This window comes from Panthera pardus, unplaced genomic scaffold, assembly GCF_024362965.1.
Source record: "Panthera pardus isolate Hobbes unplaced genomic scaffold, ASM2436296v1 HiC_scaffold_2, whole genome shotgun sequence".
Lineage (NCBI taxonomy): Eukaryota > Metazoa > Chordata > Mammalia > Carnivora > Felidae > Panthera > Panthera pardus.
The window spans coordinates 80,548,453-80,576,175 of NW_026526765.1; the positions used below are offsets into that span (position 1 = coordinate 80,548,453).

Here is a 27,723-nt window from a genome sequence, read left to right on the forward strand (position 1 = left end):
TGCCAGGCAATTATTCTATTAGAATAATAGAATTATAGATAAAAATAGAGTAACAATACTTCAGTAAGAGTATCTATTTAGAGCATTACTGTAAGTGCTCTAAGTGTTTTAAGTACCATGTGTCATAACCTACTTAATTTTCGCAGGAAACGGTATAATGCTGGTCCTATTTTTATCCTCATTTTGTGGGTGAGGAGACTGAGGAATGGGATAAACACATAACTCAGCGATGGTCACAGCTAGTCAGAAATAGGACGTCTGCTTCAGACCCTGTTCTCTTACCTATCTGTACTGCCTCCCACAATAGAAGTCTGTTATAGACAGCTACAGGATGAAATATCATGCAGTTATTAAAAATCATGTTTAGAAGAACATTTCATTAAATGAAAACGTTATTCATATTTTATATAAAGAAAAGTCAGCTTATAAAATAGTATGTATAGTATGATCACTGAAGTTCATATGAGGTTATTTTCTGATGGTGCAGTTAAGAGCAATTTTTTAAAATATTCTTCTTTGTGCTTTTTTGTATTTTCTTACAAAACTATACTATTTTAACTGAAAAAGAACATTAAATGGAGGGGAGAAAAAAGGAAAGGTAAAATACACAGCTTCTTTCTCAACAAGGCCTTGATATATCTCTTACAAATATCCATATTTCAAAGAGGCAAGCTTGTAAACTATCCAGTTTTATAATGTCAAATCAATTATCCTCCAACATCTATAAAATGTGAATAATGTACTATAAGCATTGAATATAGGAAGGGCAATAATGCTGATACATAATATATTAAAAAGTTGTATGTCTATATGGTAAAAATTTTAAAAACATATAATTGAGGGAAGCTTGGGTGGCTCAGTTGGTTAAACATCCAACTCTTGATTTTGCTTCAGGTCATGGTCTCATGGTTGGTGAGTTCAAGCCCTACATCAGGCTCTGTGCTGGCAGCATGAAGCCTGCTTGGGATTCTCTCTCCCTCTCTCTCTGCCCTTCCCCTGCTCTCTCTCCCTCTCTCTCAAAATAAATATGTAAATACATACATACATAATTGAAAGCAATGTGTTTTAATTTGTTAACATTTAGCAAGATTCATACGGCTTACTTTTTTTTTTTAAATGCCTGTCACGGACTCTTGAGCTGAAGCCATTTCTTCCTGCAGGTTAAATATTACCTTAGGAAGCAGAAAAGTCAAAACCTAGCTTGTTGTCCTCAAAGTATCATGTTTCTGAATCCACTGGCTGACCACACTCAAGCACTTCAGGAAAGTCACTGAGGCAACAGGGTGGACTTGTGTTCATGAAATGGCATCTGAGGGGCCTCACAGGCATTTGCAGGAGTCCCAGGATCCCAGGCATGGCCTGCGGACTAAATAGTCTCTCCCAAGCACACATGCAGTACCATCGGCCAAGGGGAGAAAAGAATCTTAGATAAAAATGACAGAAATAAGAGAGGCTGCTAAAGAGCTAGTGTTGTGAGTGTGGTATGGGAGATGGTGAAAAGAGGGGATGGCCTCAATTTTATCCAGGTTGCAAGTCTCTTCAAAATATAAAGTGTATTGACAAATAGCTTCTGATGGCCATAGTGTATTCATGGATTCAGTGTAAGGTACCAGACCTAAGAAATAAAGACAAGAATACAGCAATGGGGTATTGGTTTTAATCCCATTACTCATTTCAACCTCCTCATTCCCAGTGAGGAGACTGAAGCCCAGAAAGATCAGGCCGCTGTCCTGTGGGCCATAGCTGCCCCGCACTCCAGCTATTAGCCTTTGGTCTCAACTATAATCAAGGAAGGTCATGTTCTAATCCTGCCCTAGCAACAGCTCCTATCCACTAAGTCAAAGCCCCCGTCCATGCATGCCAGACCCTGCCTCATCTGTAAATGAATTCCACTTTAATGCGTCAGCGAGAATTTGCCCAAGAGAATTAAAAAAAACTTGGTTTTTGGCTGAGTTATAAAACTATTAAGTTAAAAAAAAATAACTATTTAAACTTGATATATTTGCTGATTTCTGTTTTCCCTTCATATGAACTCAAGATTTACTTTTTATTTTCATTTATTAAATTCAATAACTTTTAACTCAAATGGCTTTCCTGTGGGTAGGAACTGTCACTCCAAAGCTTGCCTTACCTTCTGACCCTATATAACCTAATCTACAAAGGACTAAATCTAATATTTATTAAGCCCTTATATCAGTTTCTTAAAACACAATACAAAAGCTTAGAAATGTACACATAAACCAGATCAGACTCCTCATTCTCAGGTTAGTAACCAACATTTAATTACAGATGTTTTGGGCTGTATATAAGTCTTGGCAGTCTTTGTTCAATTGTGTCTGACTTCATGCATCCCTTCATTCATTCACTCATTGGACAGGCATTTACTGAACCCTGGCTATGAGCCTGTTCCTATTCTAAGCAGTGGAGATGTAATGACCAATTAAGCAGAAAAAAAAAAACTCCTGCTCTCATAGTGCTTACATTCCAGTAGGAGCAATCAGACTCTAAATAAGCCAACAAAAAACAAAATTATTTCAGTGAGTGATGCCTGCTGTAAACACAGTAAAATAGGGTAACGTAACAGCAAATGACTGGCTGAGAATTGTTCCAGATGGGATACACAAAGAAATGACATTTGATTGAGATCTGACTACAAATAACCCAATCATGGAAATAAGGGATGTGGGAGAGGAGGCATTCTAGGTAGACAGAGTATCATGTGCAAAGGCCCTAAGATAGGAATGGGCTTGGCAAGTTGGAGAAACTGAAAGAAGTTAGAGCAAATGGCAGGCACAGGCATATTTGGTATGAGATGAAATAGGATGTTGGATGAAGATACTTAAACTGAAGTGATAGAGATTTAGGATGACCCTAGAGTCAGGTATGTTTGAGATCATCAGTTTCTTCCAGCTTCAGCCTGCTTCCTGATCTTCTCTGGTAACCATCTAGCCCTCCTGAGTCCTCTCTTATCTCCAGCTGAAAAGTTCTCAAAGCCCTCTGGCTTCACCTCACCTTGTGCTTAGTTTTGCAGGTATCTTCTTTACCCTCACTTTCCCATCACCTTACCATCAGCACCGGTCCTTAGAAATCACACTCTGGCCTGAACACCTCTCCCACCTGGTTAGGTCTGCATATTCACTAACTGGTGATAGGGCAGGATCTACCCTCAGACAGAAGAGAATCCATCCACTCATGGAAAGCAGAAACTCTCTAAACAAGCTCACTTGGCTATGACTCTGCACTTGTCCTAACATACAGAAATGCTCTAGTCTTTAAAAGATTAAGATATTAAATGAGGATGCCAATACTACAGTAATTCAGATTTTGAGTTAATTTTTTTTCATTTCCATAAACCCATAGACTAAAAGCCATCAGGCAGATTTCTCCTTGCAAACCAATCACACCCTTTGTAATATTTATGAGCACTTCTTTGTTTAACTTAAGTTTTATAGAAAGGAAACTGGCAGGAAGAGACTGCCCCTCATCCCTAATGTCAGGTCACAGGCCTGGCTGAGTCACTGGCCCCTTGCAGTCGAGCATGCCAGGCCCTCAGTCCTAATGATCAACAGGGACAGAAGTACGATACTCCGTGCCTTATTTTCCTCCACTAGACTCAAACTCCAGGACACCAAGTCTGGGGAATTTACAGAGAAAAGTGTGTGATCTCTCCTGCAGTCATGAACGCAGTCATGAGGCCCTGTTTCCATGGACTATGAATCCACACCGACTTTAAGCAGCCTCTCCTACCTCCAAAAGTCGGCCAGCTAGCCATGAGACCCATAAAAGAGGAACCCCATGCTTGAGCAGAGAAGTTCAGTGAAGAATACACAGATGAGAGCAATTCTATCTGCAGCTGCAGGAAGGTATGAAAAGAATGAATTATATACCTTTTTTTTTGTACATCTGTGGTAATTCCCAAAAAAAAATTTTATTGAATGAATCAGAACTCAAGTCTTAAAAACTGTTTTCAAAGTAACAATGAAGTTCTAAGAGCCAAGCAAAGAGCTGTTATGTCACAATCTCCTAAAATCTCAGGAAAGGCCCTGAGTGAAGCCTCATGTTGCCCTGAGACTTTAGTGAGCACAAAGAAAGGTGCCACGTTCCCTAGAATAAAGGCTCTATCTTTTGATATGCATGGCAAGAATCCTGGCTCCACCAAATGCCCGTTGAGACTGTGGACAAATTCGTGAACATTTCTAAGCACTATTTTTCTCATCTGAAAAAAAGAATAACCATACCCATATCTAAGACAGAGATTGTGAGGATCAAAGGAGATGAAGAATGGTCTGAGGAGTGGCCCACAGGTTGCAAATCCCTGCTCTAGAGAGACTCAAAGTTCTTGATCAAGTCGCGGTGGAATAGGCTGATCTCCTCAAGGCAATACCACTGGACCTGGTTTTAACTCAGTGGCTGCTGTGAATTTTCTGTCAGCTTTTATCACTTATACAATCAGAAAAAACCATTTTTTTTTTCCATTGGATTAAAAAAAGTGGTTTTTTCTTAGGTCTAGCCATGATTCTAATAATGGACACGATTAAGTTATTTGGAAACACTTTGATCCTTTTTGGGTTTGCTTTTAAGCTTTGTTAGGTTGGACAAAAGCAGCCTTCAAAGTAGGACTAATTTTTCTTTTTTTCCAAACAGAGATGACACCCTTCTGAGAGCTCTACCCAGTGACTCTGACTGGTGGGAATACATTGTATTCCTAGGCCTGGGTGAGCTCTGGGGATTACATGGAAGTATAAATGTGATGCATCTAGCCCCTAGGCAGGCATATCAAGATTACTCAGTAAATGCTGGCTAAGAGGAGCCCAGGACTACTTAACAGGGCTAATGCTAAAAAGCCTCCTTCTTAAAAACAAAACAAACAAAAACAAAACAAACACACACCTTTCTAGTAAATGAAGGAATTTCAGTTTGTAAGTTGGGCCACATCTCCTTTCAAGTATAAGTTTGTCTCCCTTTTATATTTATTAAGTTTGTACATAAGGAAATTTAGATTAAAAAATGTAAGGAAATTTAGATTCCAAGGTGAGGAGTGTTCCTACTTTGAACAACTAAAAAACTGCCAGAGAATTAAATGAAACAGTGGTCCTCAAACTCTGGACACCAGGCAGCATGATGTTCCCTGTATGGGAAACAAGAGAGGGGAGCCCTAGGGCTGTTCCAGCTTTCTGTCTGGAGAGTTCCCAGGCTGCCTGAACGTGGAACGTGGAATGTGGAACGTGGAAAAGGAACCTAGGCAGAAACCATCAGTCTCTATGGGTTCAGGAGGTAGAACTGGGAGCTCCACAGACCAAGGGGGCTCAAGAGGTTCACAGGGAGAGCACCAGAAAGAGAGCTGCAAGAGAGAGCCCCAGAGATCTGCATGCATGTGCATGCCATGTGGGAACCTGAAGTCTGGGTAAAGAACACCCAGAAGGAGCAGAGGTATAATCCCTAGAGCTCGCACAGACCAGGAATAGAATATGTCCCCAGCAGTCAGAATCATTGGCAGAGTCTGCAGAAGGATAAATTAGTCCTCTTCTAAAGGCTGCTCTGGGCCAGCCAAACAGCTTAAAAGCAAACCTTAAGTTATTTCCAGGTAACTGAACTGTGTCCCAGAACACAGCTCAACAAACAAGCACCCAACAGGATGAAATTCACATCTATCTGGTATCTGATAAAAAATTACACGGCATGCATAGAAGCAGAAAAATACAACTTTATTTTCCATGGGTAGGAAAATATAATGTTCAAAAAGCATAGTATCTTGATTGCAGTGCTGGCTACCCAAATCCATACATGTAATAAAGTGGTATAGAACTTACATACACATGTTCCAATGTCAATTTCCTACTTTTGATATTATACTATAATTACGTAAGATGTAACCAATGGGAAAACTGTATGAAGGGTACAGGGGACCTCTCACACTATCTTCACAACTTCCTGAGAATCTATTTCAAAATAAAAAGCTTTTTAAAAGTAAGTTAAGGAGAGACATGAAAAGTATTTTCTTAAAAGCCACCCAAATCAAACTTCTAAACATATAAAATACAATGTCTGAAATGAAAAATACACCGGGATTAAGAACTGATGAGATATCACAAAAGAAACAATTAGTGAACATGGACACATAGCGATAGAAACTACCCAAAACAAAACAGTGAGTAAAGACTAGAGGCTAGGGAAGAGAGGATCAGTGAGCTGTGGGACAACTTCAAGCAGCTAATATGTGTATAATTGCAGCCTCCAAAGAAGAGGAGAGAGATGGAGACAAACCAAAATATATGAAGAGATAATGACCAAATCATTTCCAAATGTGATGAACCCACCAATCCATGAAGCTTAACAAATCCAAGTAAGAATGATGAATAAATAGGGTATGAACAAAGGGGCAAGTTGGTTTTTAGATGCCCATCCCTCAAAGACTTCCAGTGATGACAAAATCTACATGTGGGGCAAGAGTTCTGTCTCCTGTCCCAGCTGACATGATGTCTTTCTCTTCCAGGGAGTTGGTTAGAGTTCCTGCAGCCACAAAACCAGTGATTCTCTTCTCCATCCAAAGAGCAAGAAAATGGAGCTAGCCTACCTTTCTACCAAAATAATGGCAAATATTCTTTGGGGAGCCCTTAAGAGTACAGCCTTTAAGAGTCAGACATTATAGGTCACAAAATTTTTGAGCACACAGATATACAAGAACTTTTGCATTAAACGAGTATTGAAATCCTCAAAGGTTCAATGTGGCTGCTGGCATGCTCAAATAATTTCTCAAGATATTTGTGAAACTCTTTGTTGAACTTTTTTCAGAAACTGCAACACATTATTTGATTATCCTTGGATGCAAAACAAATTTATGCTCTCAAAGGAGATTTAAGTTTTTGAACCTACCAAAAAACTAATCAGATTCATATATGGTAAATATGAGAAAGCTACTGAACTGGATTAACAAATGATTTTAGTGAAAAAAAATATTGATGGAAGATGAAATGCTTTTGTGTTCTGAATGTAAAAGTAGAATTAAGATCAACATTATTTGAACAATGGAAAGTAGCTTAACTATATAAATTTTCAGGTTACCACTGGATTTCATTTTATTGATAGGAAGTCACCATTTTCTTTCCTTTTCCATACCTCTTGCATACAGATGCTTCTTTTTTTTTATAATTTTTTTTAATGTTCATTTATTTTTAAGAGAGAGAGAGAGAGAGAGACAGAGAGACAGACCATGAGCAGGGGAGGGGCAGAGAGAGAGGGAGGCACAAATCTGAAGCAGGCTTCAGGCTCCTAGCTGTCAGCACAGAGCCCAATGCGGGGTTCAAACTCATGATATGTGAGATCATGACCTGAGCTGAAGTCAGATACATAACCAACTGAGCCACCCAGGTGCCCCCAGATGCTTCTTAAAAATAGTATAAGAGGGGAGGTGGGTGGGGGCATGGGTGACATAGATAAAGGGATTAAGAGTACACTTATTGTGACGATCAATGAATAATGTATAAAATTATTGAATCATATTGTACACCTGAAACATAAAACACTGTACATCAATTATACTTCAATAAAAAAAATAAGTACAGAAAATCTATGGTCAGAGATTAATTTATAGTTTTTCTTTTCTTTCTTAGCATTTTTCAATCAGTGCATTTTTAGATCAATGGTTTCTTAAGACTTTATGAAATGTAGTAGTTTTCAGGATAAAAACTCTCATTAAAATATATGTTTTGACATATTTGTTAACAAATCAGTTCCATTACTTAATAGTTACCCTATAAAATGACAAGAAATATTGTGTTTCCACATGAAAACACATGCTTTTTTTTTTTTAACATTTATTTCTGAGACAGAGAGAGGCAGAGCATGAGTGGGGGAGGGGCAGAAAGAGAGGGGGGACAAAGAATCCAAAGCAGGCTCCAGGCTCTGAGCTGTCAGCACAGAGCCCGACATGGGGTTCGAACTCATAGACCGCGAGATCATGACCTGAGCCGAAGTCGGATGCTCAACCGACTGAGCCACCCAGGCGCCCCAAAAACACATGTTTTATCAGAAAATAGTATCTAGAAAATAATTGTCTTTCGAAAGGGTAGGCATATCCCCCAACAGTACCAATTATAAAGCTTGACTGTTATCTACAAATGATCCTTTATACCATGGTTGTAAATAGTCTACAAATAAATACAAGTTGCCTTTATTACCAAAAGAAGTATAAATGTATGCTACCACAAATGCAATAAAATACATAGGATATATTAGCCCCTGGGAAACAGTGATAAATAAGTCATAATGAATAAATCTTACCATTAACTCATTGCATAGAAATTCACTTACTGAGGGAAATGCCTCATGCACAATGGTCTTAATAACACAGACTATGGTAGCTGCACTTCATTGAGTGTATTTATTTTCTAACCACTCAGTACCTACTCATCATCACCAAGTCAACTCAAGTCTTTCTAGTCCTGGGTGGCTGTCTTGCTAGGCAGCCCAAATGCTAGCCTTTTCCTGACTCTGTCTGCTGTGACCCAGCTTTCCTCCATGTTGCATTTCTGACCCTATGGAGAGAGAATGCACTTTCTTCATTTCAGATTCAAGGAAATAGGAATGATTTAATCTTCCTTTTTTAATTTATTTTTTTAGTAAAGTATAGTTGACACACAACGTTACATTAGTTTCACGTGTACAACATAGTGATTCAACAATTCCAAGTGTTATGTTGTGCTCATCACAAGTGCAACTACCATCTGTCATACACGCTATTACAGTATCATTGGCTATATTCCCTATGCTGTGCCTTTTATTCCTGTGGAATGACTTAATCTTACTTTATAAACTTCTTGAATGAAAAGAGGGTACAACACAAGGAGGAAAGAAGGAAAGATTTACAAAAATTGACAACAGTAGTAAGAAAGTCTATGGTGTTAGCCTTAGATAGAATTCTTCTTCTTTTTATTTTTTTCAAACTTTTTATTCAGTTTTGAGAGACAGAGCGTGTACGGGGGAGGGACAGAGAGAAAGGGAGACACAGAATCTGAAGCAGGCTCCAGGCTCCGAGCTGTCAGCTCAGAGCCCGATGTGGGGCTCCAGCTCACAAACAGTGAGATCATGACCTGAGCCAAAGTTGGGTGCTTAAATGACTGAGCCATCCAGGTGCCCCAAATAGACAGAATTCTTAAAATAGGTAATTTTATGAATATTATCAAGATAGTAGTTAAAAGCCCTGACTCTGTAAACTGAGTCAATTCCGGACTTCACTACCAAATACCTGTGTAACCTTGGACAAGTTATTTAATCAAGCTTTCCCTCAATTTCCTCACCAGGAGAATGAGATTATTATAAGAGGGGTGCATGTACGTGTGTGTACAATGCCTATATTTGTGTTAGCTATTATTATCAAATGCTCTCTAGTTCTCAACTACCCTTACCAATCTTCTCTTGTCAAAATACTTCTCACTAAGGTGTTAATAATTGATATATTATCTCTCCTAGGAATACTCAGAATTTAAAAGAGGATCCAGGAGAAAGCAATGTTTAACTCAAAGGTTAAGTAAGTTGCTAATGGTGGAATTACAGACAACAAGCTAACTGGGAAATATTATTGGATGGTACCTCCTAAATATATCTACTCAACAAGATTGCCCCTTCAGGGCTGGGGATGGCGTGTACCTCTAAATGTCCTTAAACTGTATGTCACATTTTGGGAGTATGTTTTGTACACACATATGTATGTACTTTTCAGAGGAAAAGATCAGTTTTCATCAGATTCCAGAGGGACTATGAACTGAAAATAATTGTGAATCCTTGCCCTCTAAGCTACCTAATTCTCTGTCCATATGTAAGAGAGACACTTCTAGTCAAACATGCACATTTGCTTGTGCCTGTACATAAACACACACACACACACACACACACACACACACACACACACACACACAGTAGCAGCTGCTGGATCTCTAAGGCGTTCCAAAGAAAAAAGGCTCACATCTAAAATACTTCTCTCTTTAATGTGTAAGCAGACATATGCACAGATTTAGTTCCAATCACTGTTAAAAACACTTTCATTATTCTTCTATAACCTGATGATCTTTATTCTTTTCCTTCTGATTACAAAAATACATTTAGAATAAAAAGTAGAAAAAAGAAATGTAAATTACTCAAATTCCTGTCAATCAAAACAGCTACTTTCAGTTATTTTTCTATTCTTGTGTAAATAAAAAAAAATATGCACCATGTTATAAATACAGTATATAAGTGAAATTGTAATTCCTTCATCTTTTTTTTTAACCTAACATAAACACTTTTCTTCACTAAATGTTCTTTGAAGCATGGTGTTCAAGATACCTCAGTTACTACATCTGTGTGGTAACTTCACCAATTCATTACTGCTGTATGTTTGTTTCTCTCCCAGTTTGTCATTATTATAAATACAGTGATGAAGATCCTTGTGCCATCATGTACACCTCTGATTATGCACTTGAAACAAATTCTCAGACTGGGAATTTCTAGATAAAAAAGGATGAATTGTTTTTCTTATTCAAGGCTCTCAGTTATTTTCCATTTTAAAACACCATTTATGTTTTTGTTAAAGGAAGAGTTTAATCATATAGATTTACAATTTCATAATTTTGAAGTTTTCAAATATTTGAAGAAAATTTATATAAGAAGTCAAAATCAAGCCTCCTTCTTAAAATACACACACAGACACCCCTAACATGCTAATTTAGAAAGACAAAATCAACAATGTATCATCATTGCTAAAGCTAGAAATATTTTATCCCATCACTTTTTGAACATTACCATAGCAAAGAATTTCCTCCTTTTAACCACTGGGTGTCCCCTGAACTATGTTTTTAGCATTCAGGCCGATACCACTACACCTAACATGTATCTCTGCAAACTCTTGTCCCTATAGCTGGTCCTAAGAACCTTCATTATCTTCTAAATGCACTATTTTAAAATCCATTAGTCATTCAGCTTCCTATTTAGCTTTCATTATTCAGTGGAATAGATGCTTGGTTTCAGATTTTCCAGAGTCTACCCATCTTTTAAGAAAGCACAAAAAAAGCCAGTCACAAAATTACATTCAATGAAGCAATGGTTAACCCAAGTACTAAGTGAAACCAAAATTGGAATGTGAATATAAAAGTACTTGAACTATCAATTTCCTATAAAAGAAATGTTTTTCTTCAAAGTTGCATCTGCAGATTTCAGAGTGCTATATCTCTGGAATGTACTTAAGTCCAAAAATTCTGCTCTTGAGCTCCAATTAGACTATGTAGGAAGGGACTGACTTGATTTACAAAAGAAAGAATCCAGGGATGCTAACCTTAATGTAAATAACCAACCAAAAAGCCTGATGTCCTAATGATTAAGATAAACATGTTTAGAATTCACTCCTGAGTTCTTTCCAAATATTGTCTTTCTTACTTATACTACTCAATTAACAAGTGAATCTATTTACCTATAAACAACTGGCAAACAATCCAAGAAATCTGTAACATGTGATGCATCTAGGCCACACTTAACTCTTTTTGTATAAGTGAACACTGATTTCAACTTTTTTTGCTTTACTGATGTTCATTACATAAATCCATGTACATTGAAGAGTCATCAGTGCAGAATCTCCACTTACTCAGCACCCTCCCAATCATAAAAGAGACAGCTCCAACAATATCCCCATCTCCAATCCAGGGTCTTTCCACAGCCCCCATAATTCTGCAATTACCAGCCTAGACCCTTTTTCCAGTCTTCCCATTAATGACACTGCAACACCCAGGTCCCCCTACCTATTAACTGCTTTTTCTTTGACCTGTTCACTGATTTCTCCTTCCTACCCCCCTTCCCCCCCAACACAGGCATTTATCAACATCTGCTTTTGGTTTCTCTCCTCTTTCTCTGGACACTCTTTTCTTCAATGATTTCAAACAAGAATTTTGGCACTGAGGGTTAGAAAGGAAGATAAAATGGGAGCTTGAGCAATTTCAAAGGATATATTTTGAAACAGTTTATGATGAAGAAGACTGAACTAATATGTAATCTAAAGGAATCATTAAACAAAGAGGAAAAGAGAGAAGGAATAGCTCCCTAGACAAGGTCCTATGAAAATTAGAGAAAAACACGGTTAGTACTTGCTCCAACCAAAGGCACCCACATGATTCAATGACTCTTAGAAACTTCAGCACTCTTAATGTGCTTCAGTCACGCTATCTCCAGAACATGACAGAGAACAGTAGGTCCAAGGGCCAGGGTGGAAAGATTATCTACAAAGAAAAAAAAGAAAGAAAGAAAGAAAGAAAGAAAGAAAGAAAGAAAGAAAGAAAGAAAGAAAGAAAGAAAGAAAAGAAAGAAAGAAAGGGAGGGAGGAAAGAAGGAAGGAAGGAAGGAAGGAAGGAAGGAAGGAAGGAAGGACGGAAGGAAGGAAACAGAAAACAAGAAACAAATGCTTATGTGTGCCAAGCACTGTGCTATGCACTCTATAAGAATTATCTTGGGGCACCTGGGTGGCTCAGTTGGTTAAGCTCCTGACTCTTGATTTTGGCTCAGATTATGATCTCACAGGAGTGAGACTGAGCCCTGTGGTGGGCTCCCCACTAGGCGTGGAGCCTGCTTGGGATTCTCTCTCTCTCTTTCTCCCTCTGCCCCTCCCCTGCTTACACACTCTCTCTCTCTTAAAAAAAAAAAAAATAATAATTAAAAAAAAAAAAAGAATTATTTCAGTGTAACTCAAAATGTACTCAGAAGACCAGTGACATAAGAGTCACCTGAAGTAATTGGTAAAAACAAAACAAAAATTAGGAATAGAGTTTTAAAAAATTTTTTATGATACTAACACACTGCTCTATACATTTACTAAGCATTCTGTAATAATGCTGACTGAAACATAAAAGACTTGATGACATCAACTTTCCTTTAGGTTTTGCTTTCACAAATGAACTGTTTTTAAAATAATAAAATAAATATAAAATAAAATATAAAATAATAAAATATATAAAATATAATATATAATATATATTATTATATATAATATATATTACAAAATATAATATATAAAATTTAAAATAAAAATAAGCTATGATGCACATTTTTGTATGATAAAATGTTGCTGACTTTATGACAAGAATCATACATTTGCAGCCCTCAGATGAAACTGGTTATTTTGCTATGAGCATGATTTCAGGTTATTGTCCCTTTTCAATCAGTCATGCCATTATCTTTGAGAAGCTAATAAAATCTAAAGAGAAGAATGAAAACAAACATATAATTTAAAACAGTATATTTCAGGAATAATATTTAATCAATTGTCCATCAGGTTTCCAGGACTTATGATTTACTCTGAAGCCAGTAAATTTACCTTCCATTCAATTCCTTTGATATTTTGTTAACATTTGATTGCAATTCCATATGCTATAAGGTACAACTTTTCAGAGACAATTTTTGTGAGACCTAAGGTCTTCGATAATTAGGCTCATAAATTCAAAGCACAATAATGAATGGCATACTATCACTATATGATACAATGTTGATACATTTATGTGCCCACTTATAAAGGCAAAGTACTTACTGTTTTTTACTAGCCTTTCCCTATCCAATGACATAACAATTTGTATATCACAGATGCTTGATTTAAAAGCACGTTATTTTCATATTATTTATTAAAAGTGTATCCTTAGCTTCTGATAAAACAATTCATTGAATGATGATGCATAAGGTCTCTACTTTATAGCTATTGGCATATGTTCTGGGTGCTACATATAGTATGGTGTTGTTTTTTAAACAAAACAGCTACTAAGCTTAATTAACTACCAAACTTTCTTCCTTTTTTAATGGGAAAGGCTCTGCAATATATAATAGACAAAAGATTTTGCATCCTGTCCCATCCCATAGTTAGAAATCAATAAGATAATGATTTTTATTGCCATGAGGGCTAAACCAAAATAAAAGCAATAATTAAATAAGACATTCCCAGGAAAAAAATTAATAAAGAGAAACAGATAAATACATACATCCTGGCAATTTTTTTTAAATTGTAAGGACAACAACAAAATTGTATATGCACTAAGACAGGAAAAACAGAATTTCTAAAAATAAGTTAAAATTAGGCTTCCCCACACATCTCTACAGCACAGAAAGCCAGACAATCTTGGAGCAACATGTATAGAATTTTGAGGGAACAGAATTGCTCACCAAGGATGTTGTACAATTTTGTATTTATTTCTTGTGTGAAGCCAGCACAAAAGCATGTTCAGAAAATCACCATTCGTGCTCCCTCCCTGAAAAAATTATGTTTAAAAATATTCCAGTCAATGAAGACATGAATTGAAATTTAGAACTAAAAACGAAAATGAGGAAACTGCAGTCCAAGAGAATTTCTGGAGCTTCCCTTAGAGAGTTTTTAACCTGCCAAATCAGCCGCAGTTGGATTCTGGGCTGGCTGCTGGAGTATGGCTCTCCCACTGAGCCAGGTAGGATTGAGCTCGGGGCACTTTGACTTTGCCTCTTTCTTGGCACTGGGACATGAGCTTGTGCAGCCACAGTCAACTCCCCACAATTATCATGGATTTTTTTGTCATGACCGATAATCCCTTAAAACAATATATGCTGTACTACTCTTCCAGAATTTGCTAACAACAGCTAAATCACTTGCTTGTGAGAACACTGTCCCCGAAGACTTTTTGAAGGTGTTGCTCCCTCAAAAACAAAGCACTACATAAAGACTAGGTTAAATGCCCTAATAAAATGCCAAGATACCTGAATAATGATTTTCTTAAAACCTACACGATGACGACTCTTTTTAACTAGAAAAAATTGATCTCTCACAAAGCACATTATTTATCCTTTTCTAGGCCCTACTAATGATTTTCGTTGTTATCTCTGCTTAAACATAATATATACACAGAGAAAAATCATATAGGGATATACGCCAAGATGGAAGTAGTGGCCATGTCTGTAGGTGCTAGAATGGTAGATGATGGTATTTTTTCTTTAAAGTCTTCACTATTTTCTTGGAGCATCTGGGTGGATTAGTCATTTAAGTGTCTGCTCTAGATCTCGGCTCAGGTCATAACCTCATGGTTTGTGAGTTTCAGCTCCACACTGGGGTCCATGCTCAAAGTGGGGAGGCTGTTTGGGGTTCTCTCTCTCCCTCCCTCTCTCTCTGTTCCTCCCCTGCTCATGTGCTCTTTCTCTTGGAATAAATAAACTTAAAAAAATCCTCTTCAGTATTTTCTCAATTTTCTTCAATGATTATGTTTTAGCTGTATTAAAAAGTTGCTAAAATCAGCAAGTCATATATTAAGTATGAACATGCAACATTATCACATTAATTTAAGAATACACAGAAAATTTTATACCAATACTTATAAATAAGTGGTAGACTACGTAACGCTGTTTTTCACAAGTACACATTGTCTTTGTGATTAAAAAAAAGACTAATTTCATTAAGAGGAAAAGTGTAAAAAATGCTGGGAGTCATTTAATACTTTATGCATTTTAGAAGGAGGAAAGGTAAATACTGAGAAAAGAATCCCACATATCTTTTCCTCTAAGGCACGATTTCTATCCTGTTTATACCTCCCTTTGTACCCATAAAAATATATCTATTATTAAATTTGGGTTCTTATAATTGGCTCTAAAAGATTGTGCCCATCTTATGCTTTAAATTCCATTCCTCAGGCCTTCACTGACATATGTTGCACAAATGATCATACTCCCCCAGTGTGGCCAGATGTGTTAGTCAAATACTATACATAGATTTGACTGCAGGTTTGGAAAGGCTTCTTTGTTCCAGTGTTTTTAAAGGGGCTCATGTTAAGTTTTCCCATTTTTCCTTTTCCTGCTCTAGTCATTTTACCTTTGGTTAATTAATCCATTCAACTTTTAGTTTTGTAACTCCTTTACATTTGAGGAGCTCTTAGCCAGTTCATAATGACTGGTATAAAGAAGTAAGTGAATATGTTCTAGACACTTACTCTAGTCCAGTCTCAAGCATCTGTATTGGAAACGCAACACGACAAATGATTTTTTGGTTGTAAGATTCTGTTAAAATTGCTGCCAACTTCTTAGGATAACTTAGTGGCTATGTAGGGGTCAAATTCCAACCAAGTAAAAACCATTTATGATTGCAGGAGAGAAAGAGCTCTAAAATTCACACAGAGCATTCATCCCTAGGTATTTTTACATATGACAATATAACAGTGGTTCTTACCTAACCCTAATCATTTTGCTCCTGGTTATATCTTCCCAAAGTCCTCCTATGTACCCTTTTTCTTGCACCTCCAAATAAAATGCATCAAAGTGATAAAGGGAGAAAGAAAACAAATGCAGAGAAGTATCCTTAAGCATAGAAAGCACACTTTCAAACTGACTTTGTTTCAAAGGCCTGGGTTTGTCTGTAGAAGCCTAGCCTACATGTTTGCATATGCTTAGGGACATGTTGTTTAACCTTTGGAAGTATATACTAGTCTGAAAATGGATTACCAAAACCCAAACTAAGCTTCTGGATTTCACTTCTTGTTCAAAAGAGCAGTGGTAAGAAAATATTTGGGAGAAAGGATTAGTTTGAGGAAATCTTTCTCTGGTAATTTTGAGAAGGAAAGAGAATGGTAACCAATCATGGATGGTAGGCAGGATAGATAACATATCCAAATCGCACATGGTGTTATAACTGAATACAAAGGCTAAAATAATGCCTAATACTAGATAGTTTCCTTGAATTGTCTCCAGGCCCACAATATCTCACCAATGACTTATCTGTATGTAACATAAAGAATTAGAGATTCCCTGGAGACATATCCTATTGGAAATATATCTTGACTACCAAGTCATCCCAACTCACAGGTCTGTCTACCCTATCAAACAGATATGGACTGAATTCGGTGGGATAATAAACAATCTTCAGTCTCAGACCATATGAATTACTACAGTGATTTATGCCAAAGGAGCAAGGAAAAGCCTCCGTCCTCTCTTCAGTTCTGCTGGCGGGGACAGAGCACAACAGATCAGTATGTCCAGGCTCAGCACAAGAAGAGCTATAAACCTGAATTTCTCAGAAGTATTTTGAAACAATGTCAGAATTCCTTGAATTGCTGATAAAGAGAAGAAAAATCCCTTCTTCCTTTTCTTGAGATAGAAGTTCAGCCTTTTGGTTTCGAATTTAAAGTATAGTCTGCCTCTACTAACACAGAAATCACGAATTGTCCCCTGGCTACATTTTAAGAGGGCTCCTTATTAGTTTTCTCAAGCCCCTTATAAATATGGGAATAAGGTACTTTATAGTCAAGGTGTTACATATAAAACAACCCTAATACTGTGCTAGCAGATGTTGTCTAAACCAACAATGCCTGTACATTCAAGATGTAATATTTAAGCTCTCAAGTAATAACATATTTAGTGAGAATACTCCTATAAGACCTAGTCTACTATTCACTTGACCACATTAGAAAAGATTTCCCTTTTCAAGTAAATAGGTTACTCTTAATTAATATTAATAGAGAATAACATCCAAAATCATTATTTCCTAGTATGGAGAATAAAGAAGCACTACTGTTTTCAGATAGGAAATCATTTAATAGATATCTTACCTGGGAAGATACTTAAAAGGTAGGGTAGATAAGGGAACTTAATGACACTCTGTAGTAATTTTCACGCTAGTAAAGGGAGAAAATGTGGTTTTTCATAAGGGAATTTATTTTTTAACAATTTAACAAAGAAACAGGATAAAATCTAAATAAATGTTTACTCTTATTGTTTAATTTTAAAGAAACAGTTGCCCTGCATGGCAAACTTCATTACAAATCTGCTCATTAATAATCTAAATTATATTTTCAAGGATATTAGTAAGACAATGACAGTAGAAAGTAGAGCGAACCTTAGTGCAGAATCCATAGCAGTTTCTATTCATAACAATCTCTTCCTATATTGGATATATTGAAACATATTAAATATTTCAAAACTGCAGGAAGAAGAGGAGCAAAATTTTTGAAACCATGTTGCTAACATAGAGAAAAATATAACGATCACTGTATGCTTTCTGGTTTTCCATGTACCATTTAGGACTTGGCTGTTTTACCAAATGGAAATGACAGTGACAATTCCTATCAAATGAAGATGAGCGTATCTATTGAGATCTAAAATGTAAAAAGTAGCAAAAGGGAGGCACATCCAGTGCCCTTTGGAAGGACAGCACATTCACAGGTCCTTTCTCCATGGAGAAGTTGACCAGTGTTGAAAGGCCACATAATGGTGTGTCATTCAGTGGAAGGAGAAATTCACAAGCTCAAAAACAACCATCTCAAAGTGGAAAGATTTGGTGTTACTAGTGTTTCCATACAATTGAGCCAAATAAAATAGACCTTCTCTTTTCCTTTTGTTTATGAACCTGAATAACAGATTAATCTAGGCTATCACTGTTCTTCTTTCATAGTGTATTCTCATGAAAAAAGATTTCCTTTTCCACTAGAGCATTTGGTTTCCTCCTCTAAATCTGCCATGTTCACCAACAAAACATTTAAGGTTCAGCAATTCCTATAGGGAAAATACCTTCAATAACTGGGTTCTAGTTCTAAATAGAAACAATTTCTAAAGATTCTTTTCCCAGGAAAAGAATTCTTATTAATTCTTAATTCTTATTAATTTGTAATGATTTTCACTTACATTCTTGAATCAAATCTTAATTCAGATTAAATCTGCCAAAATTCCAGTAGGAACTCTTTGCAACCTCATTATGTGTGTCAAGATAGAATTCACAATTAAAAGCAAGAGAAAAGCAAAGCCCAGTACTGCAGAAATTACCTCATCTGATCCTTTCTTTTCTCCTGACTTTGAAGGTGATCCACTGGTTTTTTCACCGGCATGCTATAAAAACATAAAAAGGAAGAAAGATAATGTTTAAAATAAGGAGGTGTTACAAGATAATGTAATAGTGACTTTACTCCTGAAGGGCTAAATATGTATACTGTACAAACAAGGACCCCTTTAATCTTCCTTCTGAAAATGTTGATAATTCCACACTGACATGGGTGGCTTTCAAAAATCAAGAGAAGCTACAGACATTCATTTGGGATGTAGAAAGTCAGTCTATAATTAACCAGACATAGATCTGATGGTGATTCTAAGGCGGCATCTCGTCTCCTACAAAATGCCTCACTTAATTTTAAAGCCCAAATTGCCAGTGTGGGAGACATGTGGTTCCTCATGGAGATGTGATGTCTAAGGACCATGTTGAGTCTAAAACCATACTTAAGCCTCAGTTCAGCATGGGCTCGACCGACGACCATAGCTTCCAAATCTACCATCACTTCTGATGGTTCTTGGGAATTACCCAGAGTTCTTCTATCTGAGTACTCACAAATGCAGGAAGATAAACCCTGAAGGGTAAAGACCATACCTGCAACTTCTATTTATTATGGCTTTGGAATTTCATTATGTCCAGACACAGAATTATTTTTCTCACCAGGACAAATGAATGAAATGAATGAAATGAATTTCCTTTTTCTCACCAGAACAAATGAATGAAAAATAAGTATTTTTATGTGTTACATAAAACTTTCAAGTAGCTTACAGCCTCATTTGTTTTGATAATAAGATAAAATAAGCCACAAAATTTATTGGATTTTTTTGAGAAATAAAAAACAAACAAACAAACAAACATATGTTCCTGAAAAGGGTTACAAAGAATTGTTTCACTTCTTGTACATTGTGGGATATGCAAGAAAGTGGGGGAAAAGAACCTCACTAAATATAAGAAAATAAAAGCTTACCATTGGGTTCAATCCTGACCACCTTCAGTTAAACCAAAATATAAAACCCATGACAGTCCCTAGAGCAGAATCATAACCTGAATATGTAAGTCAATGAAATTATTTGAAGAAGAGTGGCAGCAACAGTAATATTAATGTTAATAATTTATATTATATTATGTATAATAATTAATAATTTATATATTTTTTATTTTTTTTTATTTTTTTAACGTTTATTTATTTTTGAGACAGAGAGAGACAGAGCATGAATGGGGGAGGGTCAGAGAGAGAGGGAGACACAGAATCCGAAACAGGCTCCAGGCTCTGAGCTGTCAGCACAGAGCCCAACACGGGGCTCGAACTCACGGACCGCGAGATCATGACCTGAGCCTAAGTCGGCTGCTTAACCGACTGAGCCACCCAGGCGCCCCTATATTTTTTATTATCTACTTTAACACACACTCTTATTTCATACAAAATAGAAGCTCATGTGATTTTTGGTATACGAAAAACTAAGAATAAGAAGAATTCAGTGAGCTTTTCACAAGGACCCATAACCAGTAAATGGGAAAAGTTTGCAAAGCAGCTTTTCTGACTTATAATATATTGCTTGTCACTATACCATGCTAAATAGAATAAGGTAATATTTCCTTTAGTCATATCAACATATATTTTAATGTTTTAAAAAGCCCAAGAAATATCAGACACATGGAAGAAATCTTGCATTAAGTGTTCTCTGTACACAGGGCACCTGGGTGGCTCAGTCAGTTAAGCGCCCAACATCAGCTCAGGTCACTATCTCACAGTCTGTGATTTCAAGCCCTGTGTTGGGCTCTGTGCTGACAGCTTAGAGCCTGGAGCCTGCTTTGGATTCTGTGTCTCCCTCTCTCTTTGTCCTTCCTCCACTTGTTTTCTCTCTCTCTCTCTCTCTCTCTCTCTCTCAAAAATAAATAAACATTAAAGAAAAGAGTTTTTGTATGAAAAACTAGGAGTAAATTGCTTTCTTGTGTGGAAAATTGTCCCCAAAATGTAGCACCATCACGGATCAGGGGGTGGAATCCACTGAAAAGCAGCCAGCCTGCAAGAGTTTGGTGAATGAAGCCCTGTTTCACCATGATGTCCTAGTCTAGTGTTTGTCTATCTACAGTTGAGGGCAATCAGTATTGAGTAGTTAATGAATCTTGGGAGAAAAAACATCTAAAAGCCCACATATATATCAATGCTAAATGGTAAATGACAAATTTTAGAAGATTCCTGAAGGCCTGACTAGAGGGAAGAATCATTCACCATTTGCAGATAGAATTTAAGAGGGATAGATCTATAATGACAGATTTACCCAATTTGTCTCCTTCCAGAATTGGTAAATCCAGTGTTTTACTGAACGTGCTGCATGCGTCATTTACTCTTCAAGAGGTATTAGTATTCTACTTTACAAACAAAAAAACTAAAAACTTAAAGAGTCAGTTGCTTTTGTCTGGTAGAAGTCTCCATGCTCTCCTCAAGGACCCCTCTGCTTCCTGCTCATGTGGCAAATATATATTATGATATGTTACCCTACAGTAAATGTTCAGATAGCCCTTTGTCTCTACATTTTAGGTATATAGATGTTTTTCCTTAAATTTTTTTTAAAGGGTCCCTGGCTGGCTCAGTCCATAGAGCATGTGATTCTTGATCTCAGGGTTATGAGTTCATTGGGCATAGAAATTACTTAAAAAAAAAACAAAAAACAAACAAACAAAAAAAAGGGAATGCAAATAAATAAATATAAGAAAAAGTTTAAAAAGTCATTTTCTGGGGGTGTTTCAAAATTTCATTCTTCTGGATTAATCAACACTATCAATCACTTGTTTCCATTTAAACACTCAAAATTCTACAACTTATGTAGGCTCCAAATAGTTTGGGAGTGGTATATGTTATGAATACTTTTTCAAATGCTCAGTTATAAGGACAACTTACAAAAATTATGTTCTATAAGAACTGGTATTTCATGACTTCAAAAGAAGTATTTGCTGTCAGTAGGAAGCTTTTTTTTTTTTTTTTTTTTACAATACACAGAAGTATACTGACATAAAAAACACAATCAAATGGCAATATTTTTAAGGAACTTTATGGATTATATTTTCCCAGTTTCTTTGTTTTCTTTTTAACCCCACTTTTTAGTATATATTTTTTCTTTTTTTTTCAGTTGATTTATTTATTTTGAAAGAGACAGAGACAACATCAGTGTGGAGGGGCGAAGAGAGAGAAGGAGAGAAAGAATCCCAAGCAGGCTCCGTGCTATCAGCATAAAGCGTGACATGGGGCTTGAACCCACGAAACTGGGAGATCATGACACTAGCCAAAACCGAGAGACGGATGCTTAATGGACTGAGCCACCCAGGCACCCCTATTGTAAATTTTTTCTAACAGAAAGAAAAGTTAAAAGAATAATACAATGAGTGCCAATATTCTTACTACTAAATCTATGACTATTAACATTGTTCCTATATTTTGCAATATTTGCATATATTACAAACAGATCTATCTACCTGGATTTGTATATGTACCTGTATTTGAGAGTAAATTGCGGATATCCTGAAACTTTATCCATAAGCATTTCATTAAGCATCTCCTTAAACTGAAGAATTTTCCCCAAGCAACTCCAATATCATTGTTACTCCAAGAGAATTAACAAAAATTACCTAACATCATTTAATTTCTAGTAAATACCAACCTTATGAATGAACCATTTCTCTGATCATTCCTTGGGGCTTATTGAATATTCATCAGTCTATTAATGATGTAAAATCAGTTATATCTTTTCACTGTGAGATATTCAAAGTGCCTGATTTTTTATGTTTATTTATTTTTTTTTTTTTTTAATTTTAGAGAGGAAAGCAACAGTGGTGCAAAGAGATAGAGGAAGAGAGAGAGAAAATCTCAAGCAGTTTGCATGTTCAATGAAGACCCAATACAGGGGCGGATCCCAAGACCCTGGGATCATGGCCTAAGCCTGAACTCAAGAGTTGGACACTCAACAGACTGAGCCACCCAGGTGCCCCTAATTTTTTTTTTTTTAACATGAACATAGTTAACACACAAAGTGCCTCATTATTTAATCCATGGCATAACTGAGCACTTCCTACACAACTGAGCTGGTAGAATGAAATATGTCAGATTCCATCCAGCATAGGAACCTACCTGCAGCAAGGTCTTTCTAAGAGAGAAGAGAGAAGGTTTTGTCCACTACCTCACGCAGTAGGTGGGGTGGGGAGAGGTGAAAGAAGCACGGAGAAGGGAAGTACTGACAGGTCTGGAATGAGAACTGAAACCACAAAACTGATAAATCCAGGGAGGACTTTTCTATATGAGGAGAAGGAAAAGAACATGTTCTAAGCACCTACTTACTCTGTGGCTAGCCCATTGCTAGCCATTTCCCCTAAGCGATCCCCTGCACTCCCCTCAGCAACTCCAGAGGTATACACTGTCACCTCATTTTATGGATAAAGAAATAGACGATCTGAAAGGTGAAGTCCTCCTCCATCATACCACATATCCAGATTATAGTCTATCGCCCAGAGACTGTGCTACTCTGGATCTAGTGAAAAGCTAGGTGAGATCTTAAGATCCACATCAACAAAGTCTCAATCCAATGCTCTGAAATGAAAACAACAAACCAAAACAGAACTTCCCTATTCTGAAAGTGGTTTGCTTTATAAAATGGATCAAAGAGGCCAGTATGTAAATTCAGTCCTGTATTAGGAGCTGGAGGCCAAAGACAGGAAGAGCAGGATGCCAACTCTCATGCAGTAGAAATTCACTGGGAGAACAAAGCTGCAGAAGATAGGACACTCAGGGAGTTAGGATGAAAGAGATGGTATGTGCAGCAGGAGTTGAGAAGCAGGGAGAAAGCAGATACGGGACTTCACTGTCTTCCCCCCAAAAGGAATAATTTTCCAAACTGTTTTCACCCCCATGGATCACTGCGTATTTGGCAAGTACAGCGGTCCTCTATCCTCATTGGAGGGTACAGCATTTATAGGCTTAAAATCTTCAGCCATAGCAAAGCCAAAACCTGTCCGGAAATCAACAAGATCCAGGAGCAGTAAGGCTGGCAGCCTGTGGGCTCACCCCAGTGAGGATGTGTGCTAGTGAGCATCTGGGCACCCTCCCTATTCTGCCCACATACACTCTGACAGACACACAGTCAAGGGCATACATAATGGAGAAGAAAATAAGGGCAAACTTATACACATACATAAAGGAAGAAGGAAGATAGAAAAAATCAGAGCTTCTGCAAATGCAAACCCAGGTGAGAGTGCCCAATGCTAGTGTGCTTCTGAAATGTTTTTGCTTTAATTTAAAAAACAAAAAAACAAAACAAAAACAAAACAAAAAAAGACAAAGTTTTCTTTTAGGGTGACAAAAACATTCTAAAATTAAATTGAAGTGATTCTTGTACCACTCTGTGAATATACTTAAAAATACTGAGTTATAGGTTTTAATGGATGAATTTATGGTTTGTGAATTATACCTGAATAAAATTGTTTTAAAAAACAGTAAAGGTTATTTGAAAACAACTGGAAAGTTTGTCTTTTTCTACTTGGAGGCAAGGCCATACAGATCAATATTTGCAGGTCCAGTGATAGCTGTAGACAAATCATGAAGCAATAAGAGGTTATCTTGATGCCCTCTGGACTTCCCTCCTACTCAGAGCTCAGCTCTCTCACTGCACTACCATTGCATATGGTAAGAAAAGCTGGTTTTCAGGCCCTTCAGAGGATCAGAAAGCCTTCATTTAGTAGTGGGTCTCATCCTTCAGTGTGGGTCACAAGCACCTGGGACACTTGGAAACATTCATGCCAGAGTGCAGGAAATTAATTTGTCTATAGTGGGGCCAGAGCACAGATATATTTCTCTAAAATTTCCTAGCTGATCTGAATATGCAGCTAGGATTCGAGACCACTGGTTTTGAGAGGAGATTTGTGGACACCATGACAGGAAGCAGACGGTTCTGCTCTTCAAATCACCCCACTGAGTTGGCACCCATGGGGAGCTTCCCCTGGTCACGAAGGTTGGGGCAGCTCTGGGGCTCTGATTGGTCAACGAAGGAGCGCAGTGCCCTGTGTTCACACCAGCCTTCCTGACTAATTCTGAGCCTTGCCCTGTTTATGGTACATTGTACCTTCGTATCTGCACATTAGTCTCTATTTTCTTAGTAAAACAAACAAATTAGCCCCTTATTTGATACTCTCTTGCTTACTGATTCCTTCATAAATGTCTATTTTGCCTTCCCAACCAGATGGTAAACTATATTCTTATTTTTCTGGTCCTGTGGTAGGGGTGTGACAAATAATTCTTGATTGAACGAATGTATTTCCAAAGAGCTCTAAATATTCCCTGAGAAGTATTTTTGCTCTGTTCAGGTTAATAAACTAGACAAAAGAGAAAGAAGCCCCACCCCAACCCCCAAAAATAGCTTGAAAAATTAACAATGTATAAATTGATATTTCTTGCAAAATCCCTTAAAATCCATTCTTGTATGTATTCTGCTTGCTAAAACAAGCAGAAGGACCAAGATGTAAAGCTGGTTTTGCTTTAAAACCATCTCCCTGGAGCAATGCTAGACTTATTTGCCCTTAGGTGAATTCCTTGCCCAGAATTCCTTGCTCCCACTGCTCCTGCTCTCCCTGCTACCTCTACCAGGGATATTTGGGATGAAAGGCCTCAGGCTTGGGAGGCAGGGGTAGGAGACTGGAGGTGGTAAGTGGTATTTCCTCCTCCTTTCTGCCTCTGGGAGCCTCTGTAGTAGTGTTTCCTGCAGAATCAGCCAGCTGCGGTTCCAGTTTGCCCAGGGCAATCCAGCTCCCCCCCAGTCTGCCCTGCCTAGAAATGATAGCAGCTTCCTGAAATTTCTAATCTCTGGGTGGCTTCACCCTCCCCAGTTGGCTTCCCAGACTCTTCTGTTACCTGGGTAACCAGTTCCCTGCATTCCATTCTCTGACAAACTCTGATGGGACAGAAGAAGTGTGAATGTGAAAGGCTCTGTGATCCTGGGCAAAATAATTTAACCTTTTTGTTTTCTACTTATAAAATGAAGCTAATAGTACTTGGCCCACGGGCTGACATATTTCTCAAACAAGTTGATGTTAATGAGGAGCCTGGCCCATTGCCTAGTTCCTTTTAGAATACAGTAACAGTTATTCCACTCCCTTGTTTTTCTCTGGCAACAACCTGATTGTACTGAATTATGAAATAGTAAAATGAATAAGAGACATAAGCAAAGGTTTAAAGGTTTCATTTTCTAAGGCTGTAAATGTTAGAGCAGAGAATTTAGTCTTCTATTTTTCATAAGTATAAAGTAACCAGGTTCATCTGATATATTTATATTTAGTATTTTGTCTCTTATGGTTGTATATTAATCTCACATTTCTATATTATATCTATGGAAACAAAGTACACAGGGAATAGAGAATTCATTTTCCAAATAATCTACACCAAGTCAGTCACAGGCATGATACTTCAATGTGCAATTCCCCATGTTTTAAAATAGTTTGGAAGGAAGAGATGTGTGTGTGTGTGTGTGTGTGTGTGTGTGTGTGTGTGTGTGTTTGGTGTGCTGGTGGGGCTGGGAGCTAAATAAAGGAAGAGTAGCACAATATTACAATTTTTATAATGACTGAAGATGAAGGGGTATATAAACAGTTGACTGTATTATCCTCTCTTATGTGATAAAAAGTTTTGAAGAAGTTAGAATCCTCTTATCTAAAGCATATGTATCTCCCTAGAGTCACCCAAAGGCATTTCACTGGGTTTTCATACTGAAAACTCCAAACTCAAAGAGTAATAGAATAGAGTTTATTTATTGAAAAAGAATCAGTGAGTAGCCACCATGTGCTAAGTGCTATAGGGAGAATAATTACTTAAGAAATATAAGTAAATAAAATGTCTGGCTTTTCATACATATATTCCTGCTCCTCTAAAAACATGTGCTATTAGCTTAATCTTCTTTGGGATTATCATATAAAAGACACATATTAAGGACGCATATTAAGTATGGCTAGAATTCTGAAATCTCAATGTTTCACTTAAACTCCATGTATGCTTTCCCCTACCATTTTAACATTATCATGGATATGCCAAGATGACACTGTTATGGCCACAGCTCTTTCTGTCGGGTTTTCAGAGGTAGCATGAATTTTGAATTTTCTCTAAATCAAAGAAGATGTCACGAAAATTTCAATAGTTACTTTGTTGCTTGTGTAGTAGTCATTAGGATGCACTTGTAATTTTTATCTACAAGAAATGCAAGAGAATTGAACTGAATACATACAATGCTATATATTCAAGTGGACATACTTAAGTTGAATGGGGATTTACTTATTTACTTACTTTTTTAAAGTTTATTTATTTATTTTTATAGAGAGAGCACACAAGCTGGGGAGGGGCAGAGAGAGAGGAAGAGAGAGAATTCCAAGCAGGCTCCATGTTGTCAGCACAGAGTCTGACACGGGGCTTGAACTAACCAACTGTGAGATCATGACCTTGAAAGGAACAGCTTTGAATCCAAATGACAGCCCTGCCTTAGTTTAAAGCTAGGTTCTCTTTTCTGCTTATTATGGATCTTTGATAAAAAATACAATTGCTGAGAAGTCTGTTTTGCTTGCTGTTTGCTATGAGCATTGTGAGACCTTTCCTGATTGTAACCTGCTGTAGAATGGGCTGTAAAACTTCCTAAATGTAGTCTGATATGTAATGGAATGAGTGATTGTATACAAACTAACCAGCATTTCTCGCTTCTGTAAACCTGCCTGCTTAGCACATTCCTCACCTACCCCCTTCCCCCTTTCTTCCTCCCGCCACAAGTAAAAAACCTCCCCTGTGCTATTTGTCTCTGTCTATAAAAACGTTATACCAACCCTATTCGTGGCCTCTTGTGTCACCGGCGACGAGTGCGCAGAGGACCAGGTTCGAACCTGCAATAAACGACCCTTGCCGCTTGGCTTTGACTTACGACTCTGGTGGTCTT

At 37.3% G+C, this 27,723-nt stretch overlaps 1 protein-coding gene across 5 annotated transcripts in view; it reads right to left on the reverse strand.

Moving 5' to 3' along the window:
* The window catches only part of CAST (calpastatin), a 108,231-nt gene that overhangs the window by 75,588 nt on the left and 4,920 nt on the right, over nucleotides 1-27,723 (reverse strand). For all 5 annotated transcript variants that reach the window (XM_019428861.2, XM_019428862.2, XM_019428850.2 and 2 more), the window contains exon 2: nucleotides 18,769-18,831. In XM_019428861.2, coding sequence (XP_019284406.2) covers nucleotides 18,769-18,831 — 63 coding nt within the window. The remainder of the gene's footprint in view (nucleotides 1-18,768; nucleotides 18,832-27,723) is intronic.